Source organism: Podarcis erhardii, assembly GCF_964252035.2.
Source record: "Podarcis erhardii genome assembly, chromosome: 9".
NCBI classification, from domain to species: Eukaryota; Metazoa; Chordata; class Lepidosauria; order Squamata; family Lacertidae; genus Podarcis; species Podarcis erhardii.
Genome location: NC_138512.1, coordinates 42,708,658 through 42,734,445, shown reverse-complemented (window position 1 = coordinate 42,734,445; position 25,788 = coordinate 42,708,658). Strand labels below are relative to the sequence as shown.

General features: G+C 38.1%; 1 protein-coding gene across 3 annotated transcripts in view; it reads right to left on the bottom strand.

Annotated features, from left to right (window-relative positions):
- Positions 1 to 25,788, bottom strand: part of TTC29 (tetratricopeptide repeat domain 29) — a 115,698-nt gene that overhangs the window by 75,857 nt on the left and 14,053 nt on the right. For all 3 annotated transcript variants that reach the window (XM_081875381.1, XM_081875380.1, XM_081875382.1), the window contains exons 5-6: positions 12,779 to 13,002; positions 7,847 to 8,032 (exon numbers count right to left, since the gene is read on the bottom strand). In XM_081875381.1, the coding sequence (XP_081731507.1) occupies positions 7,847 to 8,032; positions 12,779 to 13,002 (410 nt within the window). The remainder of the gene's footprint in view (positions 1 to 7,846; positions 8,033 to 12,778; positions 13,003 to 25,788) is intronic.

Here is a 25,788-nt window from a genome sequence, read left to right as displayed (position 1 = left end):
AATTTAATGCAAGGGCTTGAACTCAGTTTAAATGTTTGACATATTTACATTCTATTTGGCCTCTTAAATTAATTCTGTATAGTTAGTGGCACCAAACCGCCCTATGTACCTGTTTTTAAAAGTGGATGGGATTTTAGAAAGCACAAAGTAAGTATATTGCTCAGTTCTTCCTATGGTTAATAGTAAGCAAGTCCTATTACCAAATGCATTGGCTTTCATTTTGCCAACACTATTAATAGCTTCATATCAAACTAACAGCCCAAATCACGAGCAAAAATAATCAGAAACTCAATAAAGTCAAGTGTATACTGCCTAAGCTCATGAAATAGAAGCATACTAGAAGATTTGAAGAGAGACTATTAATTAATATGTTGCCAGACAAGAAATTCTAATCAGGAATTTTGCCACTAGATAAGGGAGAGATACCTGCCTGACATCTACTCCAATGCCATTTAGACATAACGAGGCAAAGCCATTTATTTTCCCAGGCCTTTTAATTCAATTTGATCTGTTTTATCTTGGCCAGTTTTGTTTTTTGTTATACTTATTTGAGTTTACTGCATTTACTATATTTTATTGGCCTGGCTTGCACATCATGCTAAGCCAGACCACAACTTAGAGGAAACACATGAGCATGCAGGTTTAGCTGTGCTGAACAAACCACAAGCTGTAAATCATTGGTCAAAACTTAGTTACAGCTCATTATTATTGTGGAGAAAACTAAACAATGAACCTGGATTCGGACAACATGCCAAGACAATGTGGTACAGCAGCAAAAAGATGGGGCAGGGGCAAAGCACCTGCTCTTCTCCAGGATCCTGCCCATTTGCACTAAGTCGTGGTTTGGCTTAGTGTCACATGCAAAACAGGATAATATATGTTTTCGATTTCTTTTATTGTGTTTTTAATTTTTGGTATGTTGCCCTGCAAATTTTATTGAACTGTGGGTTACATTTCCTTAAAATAAACAATTGCATTTTCTGTTAGGCCTGGTTGTGTGGACAAAAGACCAGTTTATTCTGGATTTTATTCTGATCCTGATCTGATTTTAGGATGTATTTTAAATTATTACCTGATTTTATGTTAATGTGTTATACATTTGATGTTAGCCGCTCTGAGCCCAGTTTTGGCCAGGGAGGGCGGGGTATAAATTATTATTATTATTATTATTATTATTATTATTATTATTATTATTATTATTATTATTTTGAATTACACAGGCAAGCAAGGTAAAGCAGAGCAAGCAAGGCGCAAGTACGTATATGTACTATACCAACCCAGCCTTTTCTGACTGCAATGCTGCTTAGACTGGAGAACTGGCTAGAGAATTTGATGCTTTATAGGGTCAGGTGAAATCCTATTGGCCCCTTATGTCACTTGACAGTTGTAGGTCAGCAAGTAATACTCAGCTGCCTTGGTGACACTCAAACACTTCAGATAGCAAGGCAGTAGCTCCCTCTTCTGGTGATCTGCCATACATTCAAGAGAGTAAGACATCTGGGGTCTCACTGCCAGAGTATCTGTTTGAGATGCCATTTGACTACTTCATTGCAGATACGCTATCAGTTCCAGCCATTGTAAAACCTAAGAATTTAGCTATACATTCCAGCCATCAATAAGTAATATTAAATCCATTTTAATGAACCAGGGGGAACTTTAAGGCTTAATTCTATTAAAACCAGTGTGACTGCAAATGTTTGGCTGGATTGTTTCCAAGATTACACTTGAATAATGTATAAATAGATATAAAAAACAAGGATCCTAGCTTCACATTAATTCACCACACAATTATTCTACAGACAATCATTTATTCCCTAGACAATAATTCCATAGCTCCAACGGAAAGGGCATCTCTAAAACCAAGGTCTCCTCTGCAAAGAACTAACAGTAACTTTGCCTCTCCAAAAGTTTGTTCTGTTTAACAAGAACATTAGGATCCAATGCAGCATTCCAATGCCTTGCAAAGCTTTGAAGGAAAAAAAGAAGAAGAAAAGTTTTGGGGGTGAAAGCAGCTTTGAATGAAGCTTCATCTCAGTACTACTCATTAAACAATAAATAATTAAAATACCACAGAAACAGACAGGTAAAATACAAGCAGCGGTGTCAGTAACAGACTTAAAAGAGAAATGTAGAAAAATGAATTTTAAAAAAGCAATGAAATAATTCATTTGAAGTTTTAATAATTTTCAATTGCAGCCTTGTTTAAAGATATATTAGACTTTAGGGATGGGACCTAATTATGATCCAAATGGGCACCTAAATTTTTTAAACAGTGTTTCCTTTTCAGAAGCTGTTCCTTCAGACCCACAGACTGCTTTTAAAATTCCCTTGACTTCAGAAAAAGGTGTTGGGGCATATTGCACAAGAGCAATTCATGGGGAAGCAGCCCATGGGGCCCACATGAAACCCCCCCCCCAGGTTTCCTTTTGAATTCTGTGGACTTGAATTCAGTGGACTTCATGCTTTGGACGTTCTGCAGAGCAAACTTCAGCCCAAGAAACTCGGCAAAAGTAAAGAGAAAAGAGCATGCTGTATCTATATTTTTTCAACCACAAGACCTTGAACTTTAGTGCTTAAGACCAAACATACATTTATGATGAATGATAGAAGATTTATTTTCATTTCTAATATTATGTATGCATTGATATGTACGGTATATAACAGACAAGAAAGCTAACATAACGGTATCCTAATAATCAGCTCAATCACGATAATTTGATATTGGTACAGTGGTACCTTGGGTTACAGGTGCTTCAGGTTACAGACTCCACTAACCCAGAAATAGTATCTCGGGTTAAGAACTTTGCTTCAGGATGAGAACAGAAATCGTGCGGCGGTGGCGGTGCGGTGGCGTCGGGAGGCCCCATTAGCTAAAGTGGTACCTCAGGTTAAGAACAGTTTCAGGTTAAGAACGGACCTCCAGAACGGATTTAGTTCTTAACCCGAGGTACCACTGTATTGTATTACACCTATGACAATGAGGAGTTTCCATGACAGGGAATATTCAGGAAGGAAGTGGCTGTGTTACAATGCAGGACAGCTAGAAAGCAGGCCCATTTAGAGTTTTATTATCTTTTCCTATCTGCAGTGCTGTTACTGATTTCACTTCAGCTTATTTTGCCTCACTTCAGAGAGAAGCTGGGGGCGTGGGAGCAACAACAGATCGCTGGAAGGAAGAAATGACCCTTAAGAAGGGTGTGAGGGAAGAGGCTCAAGAAGATGGCTCTTGAGGAGGAGGCTGAGGCCACCTGGGCTTCCAGCGAAAAGAAAAACACTTTGTTGCCATGAATGCCTGCAACTTGGACTCCAAACTTTCAGAAAGGCAAGAAGTGGCTATGCTTATTCCAGAAGCGGCAGAGATGAATGGAGCAGCTCCCCATCAACACACGAGCTGCCCTTGTTCCTTCCCTTCTGTCTTCCTTTCCACTGACGGCAGGGCAACTGCTGTCACCATGCAAGGAATTGAGGAATATGACAGTGTATACTGGTGGTGTGGTAAAAAAACAAACAGCTTCCTTTTTCATTTTACCTTGCCCTGTTTCGTTAAGAGAAACGACAAGGGAATGCCTCCCAAAATTAGTTGACTCATCAAAGCAAAGCCCTGTCAACCAATTTTACTTGTCCTCGGCCAATTCGTGATTTGTATTGATTTCATATAGTGTTTTGTTGAATGATTTTATTCCTTTTGTTGTATACCATCATGAGAGTCTTGCACTGAAGAGTGGCCTATACATAAACAGTCTCTGCCTTCCCCTGCCTAGGCTGTCCCTGTTGATCATAGGTTTCCACTTTTCACTTCCTTGCTAAAAAGCAGAGGCACGCCAAGCAAAGATTTCCACATACACACAACACAGAATTTTACTTCCTTAGAAGCAGGAAGGGGGGGAAATATAAGCCTTGAAGAAAAGGGGGACAACTTGTACCATGTATAAGTTGATGGCCAGTGAGAAAACGAGGCTGAAGGAAATGCTCATGTATGAGGTAAGTGGGGAAGAAGCTCTGGAACAGCAACATCAATGGAGCTGGGGAACACAAGGCAAACTTTTGAGATTGTGGGCTAGGGAGCCCAAAGTGGTGATCAGAGGATGATAGGGTTCATGTATAAATTAGAACTAATTAGAAATGTAAACCACTATTATCAGCAGTCTTCTTCTTCTTCTTCTTCTTCTTCTTCTTCTTCTTCTTCTTCTTTTTGTGTGTGTAATGGCTACTCGTTAAACACAATAAATCGAACTGAACTGATTAGCTAAACCTTTGACTGCATGTCAACTGTCTAAGATATTAAACTTAAAACGATAGAAGGTATAATGAAAAAGCTTCATCATTAAAACTGCTACAGTTTTCCTATATTTTTAGGATTTTTGAAAGTAAGTTAAAAATTATGAAAACAAAAATAATTACAAAATACTACAGTTACAAAATACTACTAAAATGTGTGTTAGTCAGAATGCTGAAAAGGCATTCATACAGGGCTAATTCAGCTGTACTTGCTTGCATCTAAATTATTTGTTTAAGAAATGTTTACACAAAGTCTTATAAAAAGGGAGATTTATTCTTGTTTTTCCCCTCCCTAATATTAAAACATAAATATATAGTTGTAACAAAAAGCCAAACAGTAGTACAGTATAAGTAAATGCAGCATGACAAATCCTTTCAATTTATTCCAATTTCCACTATAGTTCAGCTGCATGCATGTATGCATTTTTACCATAGTTAACAACAATATGACTTTTGTTCATCAGCATACATATCATTTTGTCACATAGGCCTATTTGTAGATTTCATCATCCTATTCATTTAAATTGAAGATACAAATAATCAATGTGGAATCAATTCAAGCTAATAACTGTCAGTTCAATACCTATAGCAATATATTATTTCAGTGTAATAAGATTACAATCTTTGTACGGGAAGCAAAACCCTGTGCTTGCATAGAGATGAACTGAATTATCCAATAAGTATTTCCATCAGTCTGCTCTTCAGACTTGTCATTCTGGATTTATGGGTGCTTCCCTCTGGTCATGGAATGGCAGGGAATTGTACCAGTCTCCAAAGACATTCCACATTAACATACTGCAGAAACTCTCACATTGACCTCTCAAGTCAAACTTCATAGGCTAATGAAAATGGTTTCAATTTTTAATGCAACTAGAACTATGAAACTATTGCTGACCTGGTTCGCACATAACACAAAGCTAAACCGTGGCTTAGCTCGGATGTGCGAGCGCATGGACTCCCAGAGAAGAAATCGTGCCTGCTTTGCTCTTCCTCTCGTCCAGCTACTGCTGTGACACTGTGAGCTAAACTGTGATTTGGCCTAGAGCAGGCTTCCTCAACCTCGGTCCTCCAGATGTTTTGAGACTACAATTCCCATCATCCCTGACCACTGGTCCTGCTAGCTAGGGATTGTGGGAGTTGTACGCCAAAAACATCTGGAGGGCCAAGGTTGAGGAAGCCTGGCCTAGAGTATTATCTGAACCCGGGCTCGTGGTTTGACTCACAATAGACAAACCCCAAGCTGTAGCCAAGGTTTGTTCTATTGCTAACTATTCATGCTTTGCCTGCAGTGAAACAAATCAGGAGCCCAGGTTTCAGTGATACACCAAGTCAACCCATTTCTTTGCTCACAGCAATGCAGCAGGATGCCTCAGAAGGAGCAAAACAGCTGCAGTCTTCCCTCTGGGAGCTCACATGTTCATGCTGAGCCACAGTTCAGCTCAGTGTTACGCATGAATTGGGTCACTGCATTTTGGTGGAAGACTGGTAACAACTTTCCAAAGTGAAAATGTAATTCTAAAACAGGCTTCAATGAGGGGTTGCCATCTGAATGTACCTAACAGCAAAATCCTATGCCTATTTGTAAGTTCCACTGAGTTCAGTGGGACTTCCTACCACATAAGCGTATACAGAATTCAAACATTTAAAACATTGTCAGAATATAAATTTGGAACTGCGTTACATTGGCACACAATACTTCTCTACAAAATATTACAGTGATTTCTTTGCTGCCAATAGGTACACTTTGCTGTCAACAGGTGAATTAATTGAAGGCTATTCCAAGCAAGACAGAGTAGCATGACTGATATGAGAATACAAAGTCTGGATGGAATTGCAGTCCTCTTTAAGACTCTGGTTTGTAATTTTGTCTCAGACTTGAGCCTTAGGATTAGGTGTCAGTTGAGACAAGGTTGAAGCGCTAGCTATGCTCATTAGAGATGTCCAATTTGGCCATGGTGATCCATGTCTTAGTTACACATCCTGACCAGACTAATGCAATGCACTGTGAATATGAGGATACCTCTGAAATGTGTCCAGAAACTATAGCTGGTGCAGAATAAGGCTTTTCATTAAGACCACACACACACACTTGTTAAAATAGCTACCATTGACTTCTGGTTTGTTTCTAGGCTCAATCTAAAGACATCCTAAATGGCTTAGTAAGAGATAATTACAAGACTGCTTGTATCCGTATAAATCTGCCCAATCATTAATTTTTCTGAATAGGCTACTATTGCATTTTTCAGTTGAGGTTAACAGGAATGAGAAAGGAAGCCTTTCCTGTGGCCATCCTAGACTATGAAATTCTCTCCCTAGAGATTGCTTGCCTCACCCCTCATTTCTGGCTTTTCACTGCTGTGTGAAGTATCTGGCCTGCAATATTATTTGTTTTAAAGTGTTGCTACTATTTATATTGTTAATATACTATCTGTTCTTTTGGCATTTTTATTCTGTGAAAGGGCACTAACATCTAAAGGAATTCCATGCTGAAATAAACAGATCCCACTGTAATGTAGACTATTGCAAAGAAAAGTGTACTGAAAGGAGTAATCTATATGGAATGCAATAATTCACATTCCTTCAATCATTTCCTACAGTTAAGTCTTGTAGCTGAATTCCTTTAGCTTTTATTAAGTGAAGGAATCCTACAGATGCTCCAGCCACAAATTACTCCCTCAGAGCAAATCAGAATTTTCTTACTTCTATTTCACAATGCTTCACTTTCCTGTGAAAATAAAACGTTATTAAAAACAGGTTTGGTGCTTCTTCCAATCAGAACAGACTGAACACCATTGCTATTTTTCAGTAAATGGGAGGTGTCTGAAAACCTCTGTAGCCTTCTTCTGAACAAGTTTTCATTAGGACCTTTGGAGTGTATCATTTTTTAGTATATCATGCAATGTTGCTGTAAATATATTTAAATATTAAATTATCTTTCTCATACCATGCATTAAACAGAGTTTAGGCAGTGGGTTAATAAGGGTAGAGAGTCCCACTTAGCAAGAATCTTTGAAGATGTTAATTTTTATATAATTTTCTGAAAGTAACTTCATTTTTGATCTCTGAAAGGTGAAACAGTTTAAAAATGAAACCGACGAAAATCAAGTCTGCATCAGCTTTTGCCATTATAGAGAATTCTTTAGCCATAACTCAACAGAAATATGTGCAATATTGCCACACACTAATCAACACAAGAAAATGTGAACTCTGTATTTGTATAAAGGGCAATGCTACTTAGTAATTGCATCTGTAGATTCCACGGCTGTTAAGAACAAAATTTAGAAACAAAATTGGTGTTTACCAAACAGTTCATTGAGTCGTCATCTGCACACAGTCCTAACTATTGGTCACTAGAATTTATGCTATTTTGATGGTTTTGTCACTTCAGCAAAGATCATCAAATTTTGATGTTCCCTCAGAAAGCATGTGAAAAGAAATATACCCAAACTGCTAGATTCTGCATCAGATGTCACATCCTACAACCTTACAACCTTATTGCTCACGTACAGATTTTTAGGGACCTTGCCAATAATTTTCGATGCAGTCAATTATATTCTCTGTTACCTACCTTGCTCCTCATACACAAGGCCCATATTTGAATGTGCTTCAGCTTCTCTTCTTCCGCCATCTATTTTAATCAGCTGAGCAGTTTTGTAGCATTGTTCATAGAAGTAATTCCTTAGCCATCTGTCTTCTGGTTTGTTGAAGCAATAGGCCAAATTCAGCTGGTTACAATACACCTCATCATAGAATTCTTCAGTGAAAAGAAATAAATTAAATCTTAAGATATGATAAAATATACTCTATGCTTACTTTCTTAATGTTAAGTTTAAAAACAAATATGCAAGATTCAAGACTTTGAATTTCTTTCTATGGATCTCGTTGGACTCTATCCCTTCTGGGCAGTATTTACGTAGATCATATGCTTGTTAAGAGTTCACACATACCCCTGAGCTAGACAGAGGTGGGCCAAAACCTCTCTCCCCAAGAAATTGGGATCACAAAGGTCAAGAAGCTGGTGAAGTTCAAAGCCTAACATTGCCCTTAAATACATGCCTTAACAGCAGCCATCTACACTTATAGGGAAAAATATAAGTATCACACTGGCAAACACAATTGCAACTGGAGCCAGATCTCCTTTCCAGGGTCATTCAACCTCCCATCAAGATCAACCCCGCAGAGAGGCTTAATATTTCTCTTATGTTCAGAATACACAGTCTGTTCCATCCGTACTGGATCAATTTCAAATATTGCTGCCTGAGGATATAGACAAACTGTGGAATGCCCTCTATACACAGGTGTGTCTGACACCTTCACCATTCGACTTTCAGAAGATGTTGGAAATGCACCTCTTTACCCTGGCCTTTGACATCTGAGATGTGGGTTTTCAGGACCCAACCTCATTCCTGCTACTGTACAAGCAACAACAGTTTTGCACACATTCAATTTGCGTGCGACAACATGCGTGCGCATCACTGCAACCCAGAAGGGGCTGGAAAAGGGAATTAGACGGGGTGGAAGCGTAATGGGGCATAACAGGGAGCAGCAGCTTATGCGAATCCCGCCAACCTGCATGAGGGTCAGGAACGTAACCCCTGCGCAAAACGGTCATTGCCTGTAATTTGTTTTAACTGTTTTTAATGCTGAAGTTGAAATTGCTGCAACTTGCTCCGGGACCTGCTGGTGAAAGGCAGGTAATAATAATAATAATAATAATAATAATAATAATAATAATAATAATTTTAAAGGAAATCAAATGTTATCAAATAGATGTGCATTTGAAATAGAAACATAAGAACTGAATTTGTTCTGAAATACCAATTTCAACATAATCTCTTCTACACTTTTGCTAGACTGCTTCCTTGTCATGAACCTAATATTCTCTGATAGCAACATGAATTTATGTGGCACAATGAAGTAAATTTCTATAGTATAGCCCATCCGCCCCAAACTCCCATTGTTCTAGGCACATTTTGCGACAGGGAATTTCATTAATGCGAGCAGTTTCTGAGCTTTGGGAGCAGTACTCTGCCTAAGATTTCAGATTAAAATGGCCACTGCTGGAACGAAAAGAGGACCTTTTTCTGCCACTCTCTGAGGACTGGAGAAGGGACCCTCATAAGAATATTAGGAGGGGGGCAGGGGAAGTATGGCCTTGTTTTTTGTAGTCTTCAGGTGAGGACTAGACCATGTGAAAAATGAATATAAGATTTTAGCTCCAGTCCATTCATTTTCATCTTTGCATTCTTGCTATATGAAAGAGTGCCTAGACGTTCTGTTGCAGCACCCATAACCTAGGTTTAAGGTGACATTTAGCTCCTAGCTTTCATATCTCAGTTTCGCTGTGAAGCACAACTAATAAGAACCAGTTCTGGCATGATTATTATACTCCACCCTGCACACAGCTTTAAGGTGTGCATATAAATAATCATATTGTAGCTCAGTATATTTTGTGCAGGAATATCTGGTGGTATCATGAGAAAATCATACTGCTCTGGCAGAATGTTATTGTTTACAGTACTTATTGGAGCAAATCTCCCCCATTCAAATGCACCTTTTCATTGGCATTCAGGACTCAATCTTCACTTGACTGATTCCCTTGCCTGTCTTGGTCAGCTTTATTGTGGTCTTCCTTTACAGGGTGAATGGAATGGTCTGCAGCAGCTATTTTTTGCCTTCCTAGAGGCCCTCCTGAAGTAATGCGAGTTTCCCATTTACCTTAGTGTCACTGCTTGGAAGAGTGCTTATTCTCTGAAACTAGTTTGAGAAAATCAAATGAAATTACATGCTCATGCTGTCTCCTTAAGAAGTACTGTATGAGGGAGAAAAGAGCAAAAGGGCAAGGAGGCTGTTGTCTTCTTCTAGCTTTAAAGACAAGCCTGCCATGCAAATATTAAATCAAATGGTGCCACCATGTCCACTTCGGAGGCAGTGCAACACACACACACACACACACACACACACGTGTGTTGCATTCAATATTGCATTTCCAGTCCTCAGAGTCACCCAGCTGCATTTTAATGTGATATGTGTCAGCAGATACAAATGCAAGTAGCAATAAACCTATTAAATGGTATCATAAAGTACATCCCGTGTAAACAGATCAAAAACAGCAAAGAAAAAAATGGAGTGACTGCTAATTGGAATAAAGTAATACATACGTCAGGATAGCTTTAACTGCTCTTTGTTACTGAATATCAAAGCTGCAGAGTTCTGTAAAATTATGCAAATAACTTGAGGTAAGTACCCTACAATTCTCAAGAGATGGAAGTGACCTGAGGCTGACTATTGTTACTGTTGCAGCCCTGATTGAATGAACTTTAATGTGACCCTCAAGTGTCTCTCCTTTCAGTGAATAAGAATAAGTCGTGCACAAAGATAACCGTTTCAGTATAATTGTTTTGGACACAAACTGGCCAAATGTGCTGGAGTCATATGAATAAAGCAGAGCATTTTTTTTTTTATTTTAGCCTGTCTCTTTACATTGTTTAGACCAGTGTTTCCCAACCTTGGGTCTCCAGCTGTTTTTGGACTACAACTCCCATCATGCCTTGCTAGCAAGACCAATGGTCAGGGATGATGGGAGTTGTAGTCCAACAGCAGCTGGAGACCCAAGGTTGGGAAACACTGGTTTAGACTACTGCACAGACAGGTATAAAAAAAGAGACAGTACTGCTCTCCCAGATAATTGCCCACATTATATTTCAGCATGCTTTGGGTTCAAAACAAAATTTTGTCGATCACAGTATGCTATTAGCATGGGTTAGTCCACTTTCTAGAAAACAAAAGTTTTGTCTTCCACATAGCCAGTCTTCAACATGTGATGAACATTTTTATAAGCACAATCTAAAATTGTTCATTTTCCTGCAAATTTTCTAAGCTGTCATTTTAGTTTCTGTCTGTCCATTTCTGAATTAAACCTCAAGCTAACAACAGAAAGCCTAAAACTGAAACATTGCAGAAGTGATGAACCTTGTGAGTAAAATGAAGGCTTCTGAGAAGGTAGACAGATTAAAGAGTTCACAGTTCAGCAGTTGTATAGTTTAGGCCATATTGGGTAAACCAGGTTGCACCTGGGAATAACCAGCAACTCATAGACTTGTGGGAAGGGTGCATGATGGAGGAAAAGGTGGTCATTACGTTACGGATTAGGCCTAGGCTGGCCTGCAAACCAGTCCTAGCTCCCAACATGACAGACTGAGCCATTAAAATAATACAGTCAGCATCTTCCTAACCATTTGGAGAAAAATCACATATAGGGATATCAAACTAGGACTTCAATATTGTGTAAAATAATATTGAACTCTGCACTCAGGAAGATTTACTGAGGATGACTCTGTACGAACTAGCCCTGTTTGTATGTCTACTAAGCACATCAGAGGAGTACATGGCAAACAAGTTGCTTGCAAGCATTTTGCACTACAATATCTAAAACTTGATAGCATATCCTATGACATGTAGTATTAAATGCTCCCCTTCACTCTGATTCATACCAGCCTTTTCTTGCTGCTGCAATTTTGCCTGTTTCCACATTATCTAAATGGACTACAGCCCCTATTCTTATACACAGTGTGCCCAGCATTCTCCATTAACTAAGATGGAAAACTCTTTGTGGCACCATACCATATTTAGGTCCTGCCTCTTCCTTCAACCTCATTTCCACCTGCAGTCTGGATATAAGATCACCTTTCCATGCATTCCAAAACAGCCAATCCTGTTGCACCCTGACCCCATCAGATGCAAAGTCCTTTCCTCTCCTACCTACTAATGCCCTTGATGCATGTCCTGAGGCCTTTCCTCAGAAATCTATGTCTTATGGCTGCAACGCTTCACCACAAACACAGTGAAATTACTTTCACAATGAAATTGGTGTGTTAAGCGGATGCGAGACTGCAGCCTAGAAGGACCATATTCAATACAACAATTTCCATCAGAGGAATTCAACAACTGAATACATTCTTTATCAAAGAATATTAGCAGTCATGGTCCCATTCTTAAACACAAAGAAAAGAACTTTGGCCTGGAACTTGTAGGAAAATATCATGCACAGAACAGTCTGGGTCTTCCATTTTAGACCAATCTGACTTTAATTGCTAGATAAAAACATATAATACAATAGCAAGTACTTAATTTTAAAAATCAATACATAAAACTAAACAGCAGGGAAAACACTAGAGTGATTGTAATTGAGATGTTAATTAAATCTATCAATGGGATCCTGGTGACATCTTTACACACACACACACACACACACAGAGAGAGAGAGAGAGAGAGAGAGAGAGAGAAAGAAAGAAAGAGAGAATGAGTCCTCATTTTGTCACCTGAGTATTAACTGTAAGTCTGATAATTCAGTGTTACCCACAATTTATTCTATAAATACAGTTGACTAAGGCTGAAATGTGCTAAAGCCCAGTAATGTTTCAAATTCATACATGAAACAATTTGGAATCTCCCCTCAGGCACACATTGCTGCTCCATTACCCAGAATTCCTCTATTTACCTGATCGTAGGGCTGCCTCAGCCCTGGTCAGGAAGTGGTGAAGCTGATCCAGCTTATCAGGCTGTTCCGCTAGGGACTTCTCCAGCCATATGGCTGACCCAGGCCCTGCAGCCTCCCTCAAGGCATTCCAGTGCTCTATCAGAGTAAAGAGCTCGGCGAAAGACTTGTGATAACCCTGTCGCAGCATGTCTATGCAGATGTTCTTCTTGTATGAATTCCGGTAACTGGGAATTTAAAAAAGGCCAGTTTTAATTCTTTAAATGTGAATTATCTACTTCCACTGAAAGAGATCAAGATACACACACAGATATTACTTACACATACACGCAATCAGTATGCACCAGTGATTAAAGTGTGACAAGTGTTCCCTTCACCAACTCATTTCTTACTTGGTAAATGCCCACACATCTTCAACAGAGGAAAGCCGCAGTAGGCTTTTAATACTATTTCTACTAGAACTGCGTTACAAATATAACAATGTTCTGCAATTGAAATCAGCCATGAAGGTCAACTGAGTTAACCTACGGGGGGGGGGGGGATCTTACCCAAACGTTGTGGCATTTGTTCACTAGAACACAAGCTCAGAGTTTACTTAAAACAGGGAGCAGTGGGGAAAACTAAGCATATACTGCATGTCAAAACAATGTATATGTTAAATAGTTTTGCTGGAGGTTATGGTGGTTTGGTTTAAAATGTCTGACATAGTATTTGTTAGAACTAGACTCCTTACATATTATTTGCCTGTGTTCAATATCCGTCTTCAGCTGGGACTAATTTAGTAACACAGAAGTTTCATAATTTCCACCTAATTTTAAAACCAAATGACATATCCACAGAGATACAATGAAGAATGTATATCAAAGTTATTCTAATAATAAACATGGAACAGATATTCATATTAAAACATGTATAATTAAACACTATCAAGAGATGGTACATATTTCAAGGCATATTACTCTGCTATAGTAAGGCCATTTTCATGTTACATCAAACCAACTGTAGAATATTAATTGTTGATTTTTTGATTAAAAGTTCAGTTAATTCCAATTTTACAGAAAGTGCTGCCCTTCAATATTGTATCGTTAAAATACACTTGAACATTAGAAACATGCATTTTTACTTGTTCCTGTTATTGAAACATGCATGGAAACAGATTTTGCTTAAAAACATTGCTCTGATCATATTTTATTATAAGCAGTAGAACTTGATAACAGTCCCTAATGGTTAGTATGTGGTTTTATATACAAAGTAAATTTCAGAACAGAGCACTGCTATTTACTAACTAGTAATGTTGTTAAAGAAAGCAAGAAGATCTTTGCATCGCTTTATAAACAAGTTCTTCAAGGACAATGGTAACTGCATTTTTACTACTGAAACCAGAAGCCTATACACAACAACAAACATTAGCGAAGTACTTTAAAAAAGCACTGGACAACAAATAAAGTTGAAGACAAGCCCTGTCTGCAAAAGTTTATGGTCTACTCGGCACAGAGACAGAGGAAAAGAGTAGGAAACTGCAGAAAACTAAAGAAAAGACCCAGCAGAATAAAATACATCACAACAGTTTAAAGGAAAACTGATGTAATATCATGCAAAAAGGCACAGGGCTGGCCCAAGGCATTTGATGCTTCTTCCCCTTCCACATACACAAGCCAGCTAGGTCGGCAGCTGAATCTTACTTACTGGTGACAGGGCACCATCTTTCACCACACCTGATAGCAAGCTAGCTTAGGGACACAGAGCAGGCCATATGGCTGGCAAAGGTCTATCTTCCAATACCATCCTGCTCCTTAGCATCAGCTGACTGGTCTACCTAACTCTACCTCTATCTCTACCTGATCTACCTTACTCTACCTAACCTGTAGAATACACTGTCAGCAGGTAAGAAATAAGTAAATTAAAAAGGGACAAATAAGAGATAACATATGACATTCTGGCTTGACCAAGTGTGCTCTCCTAGCAATGGTGACATGGCCAATTACCAGATGGTGGAAGTAAAGTTGTGCAATACATGTGGCCCCAGCCATTCATGGGTTACAGAGCTTGCATGGTGGAAAGGCAACAGTGTGGATTTTGTAATTTAAATATGTCAAGACCGGAGGAACTACAGTGAGAATAGGAGACAGAACAAGACTAAGAAGGCCAGAATGCTGGCTCCAGAACTGGTCTGCAGCTTACTGAAGACTGAAATATTATTGAAGGTGTATGTCTTAGGCTCTTCCTTGGATCAACGTTCACATAAAAGGGTCCGCTGAAGGTTCATGCTGCAGAAGTTAGAGCATGGCCCTTTTAAGTGAGCACTGATCTAAATAGAGCTTAGACCAGAAACCTCCCTACAAGTCCTTTGTGGCCTCTAGGATTGGTATAGTAGTGAAGATGGAACCCCCAGAGATAAGGGAGCCTCTGGAGAGGTGTATCTGAGGACATAGACAAGAAATAGTATTGGGAAGAGGAGACTGAGGGGAAATGGTTCCTTCGGGTTCTTCCTCTTCTTGACCACTAGAAATCCCTACAGATGCAAAACTAAGACTTCACGTCTGGATAAATTCAAAAAACAAGAAAACATTAATGAGGAAAATAATAAAACAGCCACAGATTATTAGCTAAACAAAAAAATGGAAGTTTTCATATATAGTTGTAGCTCAGTAGAATAAAACTCTCTATATATGTCTGTGTTAAAAGAACAAACAAGGGAAGTCAAATTAACACTTAAGAAAGACCTAAGAAAGAGTGTCATGTGACTCCAAAGAAAAAGGGATTTTAAAAGTACTATTATATTAACAGAAACAATTAAAAAAGAAAAAGAAAAGAAGACAAATCTAGCGAAAACAGGATGCTTAAAACCTAAAGCAAGGAAAAGAGTACAGTATCAAAAAAAATCAGTCAAGGAGGACAGAATAACCTAATATTTAGCTAAGAGAAGGTTATCAGAAATTAGGGTGCTTCAACACCGAGGTGTTATTGTGGAAAGGGGCAGTTCTAACACATTTGATATGCAAATGTCCATACACACCTGTTTTTTCACTCATTATGTATATTTCTTTCTATTCCATCACTTCCCATCCACACCAGAGGAGGAGAGCTTAATGAAAAATATTCTGGGTGTGGAGTTTTTTGTTCCTTCCCTCAATTACTCCTGCCCTGCTCTACCTTTTTATGTTGTGGGTATGCACACAGGTGTGTCTCAGAAAATGCATAAGAACAAATATTACCAGCATATGTCACAATTGGCAAAATAGAAACTTTTTATATTTCAGGGGCAGAGGTGATTCCGTAGAACATGCCTATTTCCATGATGAAAACAGATGCCACCAAAAGACCCCTATTGAATCTGTCAGCAGAAAGACAGCCTGTTTGTTTACCTTCCCCCTTCCCAGACATACTAGCTATTCTCACCAATGGATTAGTACACAAAGGCTTTCTGCATAGCCCATGATGTTACCCAGCCATGTTGCTGATTTGTAATGCAATTTGAGGATGATGACATCATGTGGACAGTGTGAAAAATTTGGAAGCATGATCAGTACCAAGTCCATAATAAACAGCTGGACAGAAGCTTCCTTGAAGTGAGAATAATTTCAGCAGGGTGATGTGAGGAGAAACCAGGCTGGAAGGAATTAAAAGAGGATTCTGAAGAAAGACACTGAAAAAGGATCAGGTGTTCAAAAAGCTTAGAATAAAAGTAAAGGGACTATAGGCTGCTCTTTATCTTTATCTTTTTTTGGAATTTTGGGGACAAATATTACTCAGTGCCAGTTCCGTCTCTGGATGATCTCTCTCTTCTTTCTGAGTGGGCTGTATAGGATAGGCAATTAGCCAACTTCCTGATGGAGCAATTAATCAGCCAATTAATAAGTAGCTCAGAACATGAGATTTTTTTTTAAAAAAAAACTTGTATTGTCTCTAATTTGACAATTTAATAAAATAAATTATCCCCGTGGTTTTTATTGATAGGATTTAACCAACTGACAATGATCCTGTATTATACATATACCATCAAATTAGACAGAAGGGAAATTACTCATATATAGCCCAAAAATCAATTCATACTTGGGATATTCTGGCTTTTACAGGGAGGAAGTACAGATACCCACCAAATGCAAAGAAACATGATTGACATGATGTATTTACAAGTGAGATTCTTACTTCTAAAACATAGTTTTGAACATCTGTCTTATTTCTTATGCTGCTTATCAGAGCTGATTTTGAAACGGCAAAGATTTTATTATAACCATGCTGTTTGTTCCAATTAGAAAATTCTAATCAGCATCACATTGTTCTAGGAAGAAATGAAATTCAAAGGTATTGGTGTTTAAAAACACCATTTCAATAGGTAGAATGGCCTCTGGGGGCATCTGCTGGAAATTTAGCAATATTGCAGTTAAATCTGGTTATTCAAGTAATACCCAGCACAATATAGCATTGTTGAACAAAAGTAAATACAAAGTGCATTGTGTGTGATTCACATTCAGAGCATCAATGAGAGTTTTCCCACTGATCTCAACGTGAACACAAGCTTATGACGTGACCGTTTGCTGAAACTATGCGACACTGTATTGATCAATACTCCCAAAATATTAACATAAGAACTCTTTAACCATTTCTAAATTAGGACACTGCAGTGAGACCTTAAGGCAAATCTTGTAATACACATTCATATAATTTTTATAGCCTAATGGGATGTTTTGACTCCCCGGGACGATTTCAAACTACTACTAGAAGCTTGTCATTTGAAGCATATCTACATATTTGTTCTTCCCTATTTAGCTGGCTAAAGTTTTCTGCATAACATTTATTATTATGCAGAAAGACTAGCTTTTGAGTAAAGGGTTCAGGGAAAGATTTCTGGGGACCCAAATATTTTTCTTTTTTCATTACTTACCACAAGGCCAGAGGATTGTGAAATGCTGCCTGATTGTGTCCCTCAAAACTATCCAAATTGATGATGGAAAGAAGAGCTCAGACGTAATTGTGGCTGAGGAGTAATTTTCAGCTGATGAGCCTCCCTATTCTAAAGGGCAGAAACCAATGCAAGAGCTCTGCACATTTCAGATATCGTTCTCCACCAAATAGACCACTTTGGGACTAGAAGGTGGAGCTTGGGGATTCAAAAGGCTGGCCCAAAGAAATGACAGAGGAAGCTAGCAGTAGAGGATACAAGTGAGGCTACTAGAAGATGAATTGATCTCTGCCATTTGCCTCTCCCTTGAAAACTGATGTGCTCCAGCATGCAAGTTTCTAATTTCTGATAAAGTGGACCTTTCCTTCTTCCAGCAGGTGCTTTTAATTGCACTCTGTGAGGCATCTGCCTGAATAAGCTACTGAGTAGGGTCTTTCGAATCAACCATCTTGGGTCCTGAATAAGTTATCTTACGAGACCCTGACAACTGTGACTAAATGACAGAAGACGAAACTGAGATCAAGTTGTTAAAAAGGGAGGATCCCTTCTTTGTAAGAGCGAAATAAAATACTTATGACTTCTTGTTGTTTCCTTCAGTGGTTGCTTACTGGAGAAACCTGGATATGTTTTTAGCCCCAGAACTCTCATAAAAATATAGCTCTTGTTGCTGCAACCTGCACTTCTACCTTAAGCAGCCCCCAGGTAACTGTAACGGGCACCTGCAAGCTTCAAGCAGAGATCTCTTTAAGTGGCCTCAAGGTCTTAGTGATTTCTGTGATTTCTGAAACAAATTTAATTAAAACCAAATAACCAATGGGCCATTGCAAGCTTTATTTATAGCACTACAATATACTTTGGTTTTTTATATTGCTTAATTTCTTTTACGAAAGACTATTCAATAAACTTAGAAGGTTTTATAGTGAGCGTATACAATCTTTTGATAACGTCGTTTTAACTTCCAAACACTGTTGGATATTTTCATAATAGAACAATTAAACAGAGAGATATTTTTCTGATTATGAGCATCCAGTTTCAGTCTCATAAATCTTATGCCACTTTTAGTAGTCATGCAGTTCAGCCACACTTCAAGGGATATTGTTGTAAAAAAGCTGTACATTATTGGATTAAAAAGAAATTAAGTAATCATAAATAGCATAATTCCAACTGTTTCTGTTGTAATTCTGAATATTTTACTATAAAACAAATTCTGATCCTTTTACATTGCTCTACCCTTGTTCTTTTAATTTGTTTATTTTTTTATAAATTCCCCTTTACAGGAGAAGGACAATGATGTTTGTACTAAATTAACCATTTGGATGTCAGGAATATGTTTGAAGATGTATATGTCAGTAAAATGTCTTTAATCTGTAAATATATGCATCTCAATTTAGTAATGCAGGGAAAGAAGAACCAATCAACTGTAACTATCCTAAATAAGTCACAGATTAAATGACTGCAAATTAATGAATGTATCATTTGCTAACACAGGTAAATTGAAACTTCAGTTTTGAAACCTGTTTATCTCTCAGTTTTTCATTATGTGAATGAAAGCCCCAGCAGTAACAAACAAAACTTAATTCCAACTAGATGATTAGGCTGAAAACCAATACCCACCTACTTGGGAGTAAACTCAATTGAATTTAATGGGTCTTACTTGTGAATAGACATGGATAGGATTGTGCTATTAAAACATAAGAAACAGCTTGTATTAGAATATTCCAACATTAAGCCAATTCAATTTGAAATACTGGGGGAAAGTATTATTTATTTATCAACACTGGGAGGAAATGCTATTCTCCACAAAAATCAACTTCTTTTTTACTTCTGTTTGCGGATGTGAGAAATACATGTTTCTGAAGTTTAAATATGTTCACTTAATAAAGGAACGTATCATATTTTATTAATGCAAAGTAACTTAACAAAAGAAACAAAAGAAAAACAAAAAGATTCCTGTGGCACCCAAAAGACTGAATTTTTGTGTAGCATAATCTTTGTGGACTTGAGAGTTTATTTCTGTTGCATGACGTGTTATCATTAGATGACAAACAGAGAGAAATCAAAGTACCTACAGAAGGAGTTAAACATAAAACAAGGTGTAACACTGTGTCTGTAACATTTCTATAAAAAGGCCAAGTGACCAATTCGGAACAGCAGTCATTGCTAATAACATCTTTGTAGTTAAGCTATGTTAATTTAACACATGAAGTGTCAAAGAAACCCACAGTTCCACTTAAGGTGATGAAGAATAGAATTTGCTTATAAATTTTAAGGAAGCCATTTCATCCCTTTGAACAAAAGCAAGTGTCCTAACAAGCAGTATATTCCAAATACATTCAGATGTAGGGAGCCAAATTGACCTTTCAATTATTTATTTTTAAAAATATATTTCATTAAAGATTTCTTAGTTTACAAAAATACATGCATTACAAAAATACATGCATACAGATCAGTTTCATTTGTTGTGAGACATTAGTGTTGCATGCAGTGTTAGGTTAGGAAGAAAAGGAAGAAAAGATTGGGAGTGGGGAGTGGTGTGGAGTTGGGTGGTTATGCTTCAATTCTTCTGCTTAGTGTATGTGTGGGGTTTTGTGTCAGTGTCTCTTGGGTGGGTTCTCTTACTATTATTCACTTGCTGTATTTCCTTGGTGGTGAGGGAGGTTGGGGGTGGCCTAGGATGTGATTGGTTGTCTTTGGTTGGCTGTAGTGAAAGGTGTGTGTGTGTGTGTGTGTGTGTGTGTGTGTTTTTGGATCAGGTTAGCCAGATTGATTCGTATGCTGTTGGTGGATTCTCATTGTTGTCTTGTTGGGCTATGTATGTGCTAAAGGGGAACCATACCGGGGTGAAGGCATCTTGAAAGGTTAAAAAACACCACGTCAGGAATAGTACCTTAATTGCTTGTGGCTTTGTTTCATTGGCTGAGTTCAGATGAAATGACAAACCATGCATTGTTGTTCACAGAACAAGCCTGAGCCAGCATTGGCTTACATACCCCTTAGCATGCAAGGAAAAAACGCACTGAAAGCTTTCGCTTTTTAACACTCAAAATAGTTCTCCATCAAGTCCAAACTCAACAAAATGATTTGTCTTAACAACTCTTTTCATGCATAGAGGGAGGGAGGAGAGGGGGAGCATAAAAGCCCAAGGCTTATGCATGCTAATTTTCATAAGCATAGCTTTTCATTACTTCTGAACAAGACCACTGTCTTTCAAACCGGGACACTACTAGACTCTCTCTGCTTCATAACGGGAACATTGAAAGAAAAAAGTTAGGCAATACATATGCAGCACATCAAAGTGACAATTCATGTTTGGTTTTCAGTGTGTTCTCTGTGTGTGTGTGTGTGTGTGTGTACTTACACACACACACACACACACACACACACACACACACACACAATTACAGTGGTACCTCGGCTTACAGACGCTTTAGCTTACAGATTCCGCTAACCCAGAAATAGTGCTTCAGGTTAAGAACTTTGCTTCAGGATGAGAACAGAAATCGTGCTCCAGCGGCGGCGCAGCAGCAGCAGCAGGAGGAGGCCCCATTAGCTAAAGTGGTGCTTCAGGTTAAGAACAGTTTCAGGTTAAGTATGTACCTCTGGAACAAATTAAGTACTTAACCCGAGGTACCACTGTAGTTAATTGCAGTGTGTGTGTGTGTGTGTGTGAGAGAGAGAGAGAGAGAGAGAGACAGAGACAGAGACAGAGACAGAGCCTGACGGAGTTCAGAAAAAAGCTTCACTATAAATTCTAGGACAATGAAATTCCCACTTGTCATTTTGTATCATTTTACATTCTGAATATTTTCATAGTATCTCTGTGCACATCACAAATAAAACACAGTTGTTTACTTTTGCCCTATATTTCCTATTAAATATTGTTGAACTATTGATAAAAGAAAGGTTTAGAAAACAATAGGACTAAACTCGGCAAAAACAAGTTAAACAAAGTTAACTTCAGTTCACAGCGTTCTTCTCTATTAAATAATGTCTTGTATTTTATCTTTGCAAGAATCTGATGAGTTTTTGCAAGTAAAATTCTGTTTCCTCTACACTTGCTAATAGTCATGAGAATCTGTAGTTTGCACCTTCCCATTAAAAATGTATTGTATTTTTTGAAATTATTCACCCCGCCTTTTATCCAGATCATGTCTTTGAAAGGAGGAAGTAGATAATAAATGGAATTATTCATGATTTCCCATTAAATATGAAACTTTCTTTTGCAGAGTTTAGAAAATGGAACTTCTACATAATGTACAGAAGTTGATTAGAACTTTTTAACCTTTCCAAGAAAACTCTTCCAAATGTGTAGGGCAGCTTTTTCATGAACGGTAAACTATTCATTTCCCTTGCATTCCTATTATTTCGTCTTTCTCTAGTTACACCATATATATCAGATCAAATCAAAGTGTGGAGAGACCACTGATCTGAATAAAAGACTCACTTCCCTCCTCTCTTTCGAAGAGAATATAATTCTAAGAGAGTATTGCTTCATAAAAACATAAAATTTTGGTCACAACATGCAAGATTATTAGGAATTATTTAGACAAAAGAGGAATACACATTGAAACAAAATTAAAAATGTCAGTGTTATTAAAAAACATCAAATCTGTGTCTTATAATACTGTCTATAACATATATTATTTTTTCTCTTGGACAGTATCATATCAGTGGGGAGTTTAGAAGGTAAACAAATTTTAATTCTGAATTCACTATATACTGATAGTGAATACATTATCCAACTGTGGAGCCTTATGTAGCCAAAATGGAACCCCCACCAAACTTCCACAGGAAGGAAGCAATGAAGGCTTAGGATAAGTATGTTTGCATAAGTCCTTTTTTTATAGAGAGAGAGAAATCCCAATACAGTTGAATGAGAACCAAACATGCTCAGTTACAAGCTTGGTGGCTCAGGAGAATGCTGTGGACATACTGTATCTTGATTTCAGTAAGGCTTTTGACATAGTCGCCTATGATACTTTTGTAGAGAAGCTGGTAAAATGCGAACAGGATGAGATAATTGTTAGGTGGGTTTGTAGTTGACTGACCAAACCCAAAGAGTGCTCACTAATGGTTCTTGGTCATCCTGGGGGAAAGTGGCAAGTGGGGTGGTGTAGGGTTCTGTCCCTTCTGTTGTTGTTCAGCATCTTTATAAATGGCATGGATGAAGCTATTGAAGGGATGCTCATCAAGTTTTCAGATGACACCAAAGTGGGAGGGGTAGCCAATGCCGCTGAAGACAGAATCAGGATTCAAGAGGACCTGAAAAGATTGGAGAACTGGGCCCAAACTAAAGAAACAAATTTCAACAGGGACAAATATAAGGTTCTACACTTAGGCAGGAAGAACCATCTGCACAAATATAAGATGGGAGCACCTTGCTTGCCATTAGTACATGTAAAAAGGATCTTGGGGTTTTAGTAGACCATAAGCTTAATATGAGAAAATAATGTGATGTAGCCTAGAAAGGCTAGGGTTTTCTAGGCTGCATCTACCAAAGTCTAGTGTTCTGATCAAGGGAAGTTATAGTAATTTTGCCTTGGTCAGACCATACCTAGAGTACTGTGCCCAATTCTGGGCACCACAATTTAAGAAGGATATTGACAAGCTGGAATGTGGGCAGAGGAGAGGGCCACCAAGATGACCAAGTCTTATGAGGAATGATTGTGGGAATTAGGTATGTTTAGTCTGGTAAAGAGGAGAATGAGAGGAGATTTGAAAGCGATCTTCAAATATTAATTTTTTTCATTAGGAAAAAATATTCTATCAACTCAAATAAAATGCTAATAAGCTAGTCTTTCTCAAGCAGCAAGATTTAAAAGTATATCAAGAAAAAGTTATATTAGATCTTCCAGCAACTGCTTTACACCCAAAGGCTCTTAATTTCTAAGGCTTCAAATATACAAATAAGGGTGGTGACAAAGATGAGTTGAAACTGATTATGCATAGCTCCATTTTGGGATCTGCAGGGCTTTTAAAATTATCTTTTTATAAATGCTTTAAAAGTTGTCTGGCACAGACATTAAAGAAGGTGAGACACAGTACAATCCTGTGAATGTTTACACAATAGAAAGTTTCAGTGTATTCAGTTGCAAGTATTTCCTTGTGTGTTTAGGATTGTAGTGACAATATCCCATCCCCAAAAGTATAGGACAGAGGTGTTTAGGTATATATTTTTCTTTCCTAGAACTCTGATGTCTAGCAACTGTAACCAGGTGCAAAAGAACTAGAACTCAGAACCACAGATCTACCTTCTGCCATCCCTAACATGTTATATCTGTACAGACACACTGGCAAGATGTACAGGTAATGGAAGGTGAAGAAAAGTAATGGGGTAAACAAGGGGTTGAGTGGGCTAGGTGCAGTAGGAGAGGCAGAACAGAAGTGATGCAAATTGATTATTTCAAGTCAGGGAGTTATATATATCAGCTGAGCCAACTTGAATAAGCATCTAATGCTTAAGTCCCAGTTCAGAATGAGGGTTCTCCATGCAGTGGCAGAAGATTCATAACCCTGAGAGGATTTCTCCCTTGCCTGGTAGAATGCAGAACCCATGTATCTAGGTAATATGTGAACTCTGCCTTGGCAATCCATACCGACCAACCTACCCCCTATCTCACGCAATTTGAGTTTTCTCTTCTGCAGCAGATTTAGGGAGGGCATGTGGGGATGAAGAGTGGGAAAGGGAAATAATTGAAAATGGTTTCTCTCCTCATTCTTCTGACAGAAATTTTAACACCAGTGAGCAGCTCAGTTGGATAGAACCCTATTTTTTAAAAAATGCTTGATTTCATAACACTACGTTAGGAAGCTGCTCTAATGTACTCATCATACTGTACTATGTGCCTTTTATAAGAAAGCTGACTTGACTTTCCTACCCAAATGTGGAATTGTAATTGAGTACAAGCAGTCTTTCACTCTTCTACTTCTACTGAAGATATATAGAACACTAAAACAAAGGCACATTCAGCAGGTATTTCTCAACTGTACCAAACCTTATGGACACAGTTGGCAGAATTTAGTATCCCTGAAATTACATTTTATTTCATTAAGGGATCCTATCTCTGTCTGTCATACTCAGGTACCAATTTAATTTATGTTTCTATACCTGTACTGCATTTTGTTAATTGTGAAATATTTAAAGTTTTCAGAATGTCAGTAAGGGTTTTTAATAGGCATCTAAAGCTAAACAGAGTGAGCACCAATGGTATTTGTGGTGGGAAATATGATTTCTTTCCTTTATTGTAACTGTTGCTTTTAGGGTAATTTATCAGCACTTCTTAATCTACTTTAATATTCTACATTTGATCTTTATTTTGGTTAGATTTAAATGAACAGCACAACTGTGCACAAGGAGACTTTGGGTGTGTTTTCCAAAGAGTAATCTCTAATGTCATATTTCAACTCTTTTCTCCAAAAGTAATATTTTAACAATGCGTGCTGTTAATTGTTTTGAAACAATCTCATTTTTGAATTTGCAATAGCACATAATAATATAAAGGGAAAGGAAGAATGTTACTGTGCAGTCCAGAATTTACTCTTGCACTTTGGTACCATTTGCAGCGCAATTGCAGCTTTAGTGATTCGTCAACACATGTTATAAAGCAATTATTTTTCCAAATTACAGAGATTCTCTGTCCTGTGCCCTCCAATCTGAAGCATGACCGAAGTGAATAATGTGGCAGTGTTTCAGAGGTTGCATCACTAGAAAAGGGGACAGGAGAGAGAAAAGGGGCCAGAGTGCCACACTTACAGATGGACTCAGGGAAGCTGACATCTGCAAAAACCACAGACGCATGAATTCAGGTTCTTACACTGGATTTCACAGAAATCCTAAACAGATCCCAGCAGCAAGGAATCAAAAATTGAATGGGCCTTCAGCATGAAGTCATATGATGGGCTGCCCCAAGCAAGTATTTTTAAATAGTTCTCTCACTTTCAAATGTTAGTCTTTTTTTAGCTGTCTTGCTTTAATGAGAAAGCTACTGATTGGATACCTATGGTGAATGAGCTTGCACAATAAGAATGAAGGGTACTGTTACATGAAATAAAGAATGTTCTGGAGGGGGAGAATGGAGACGATCAGACAGTAACTCCTTCAGGTATGTAC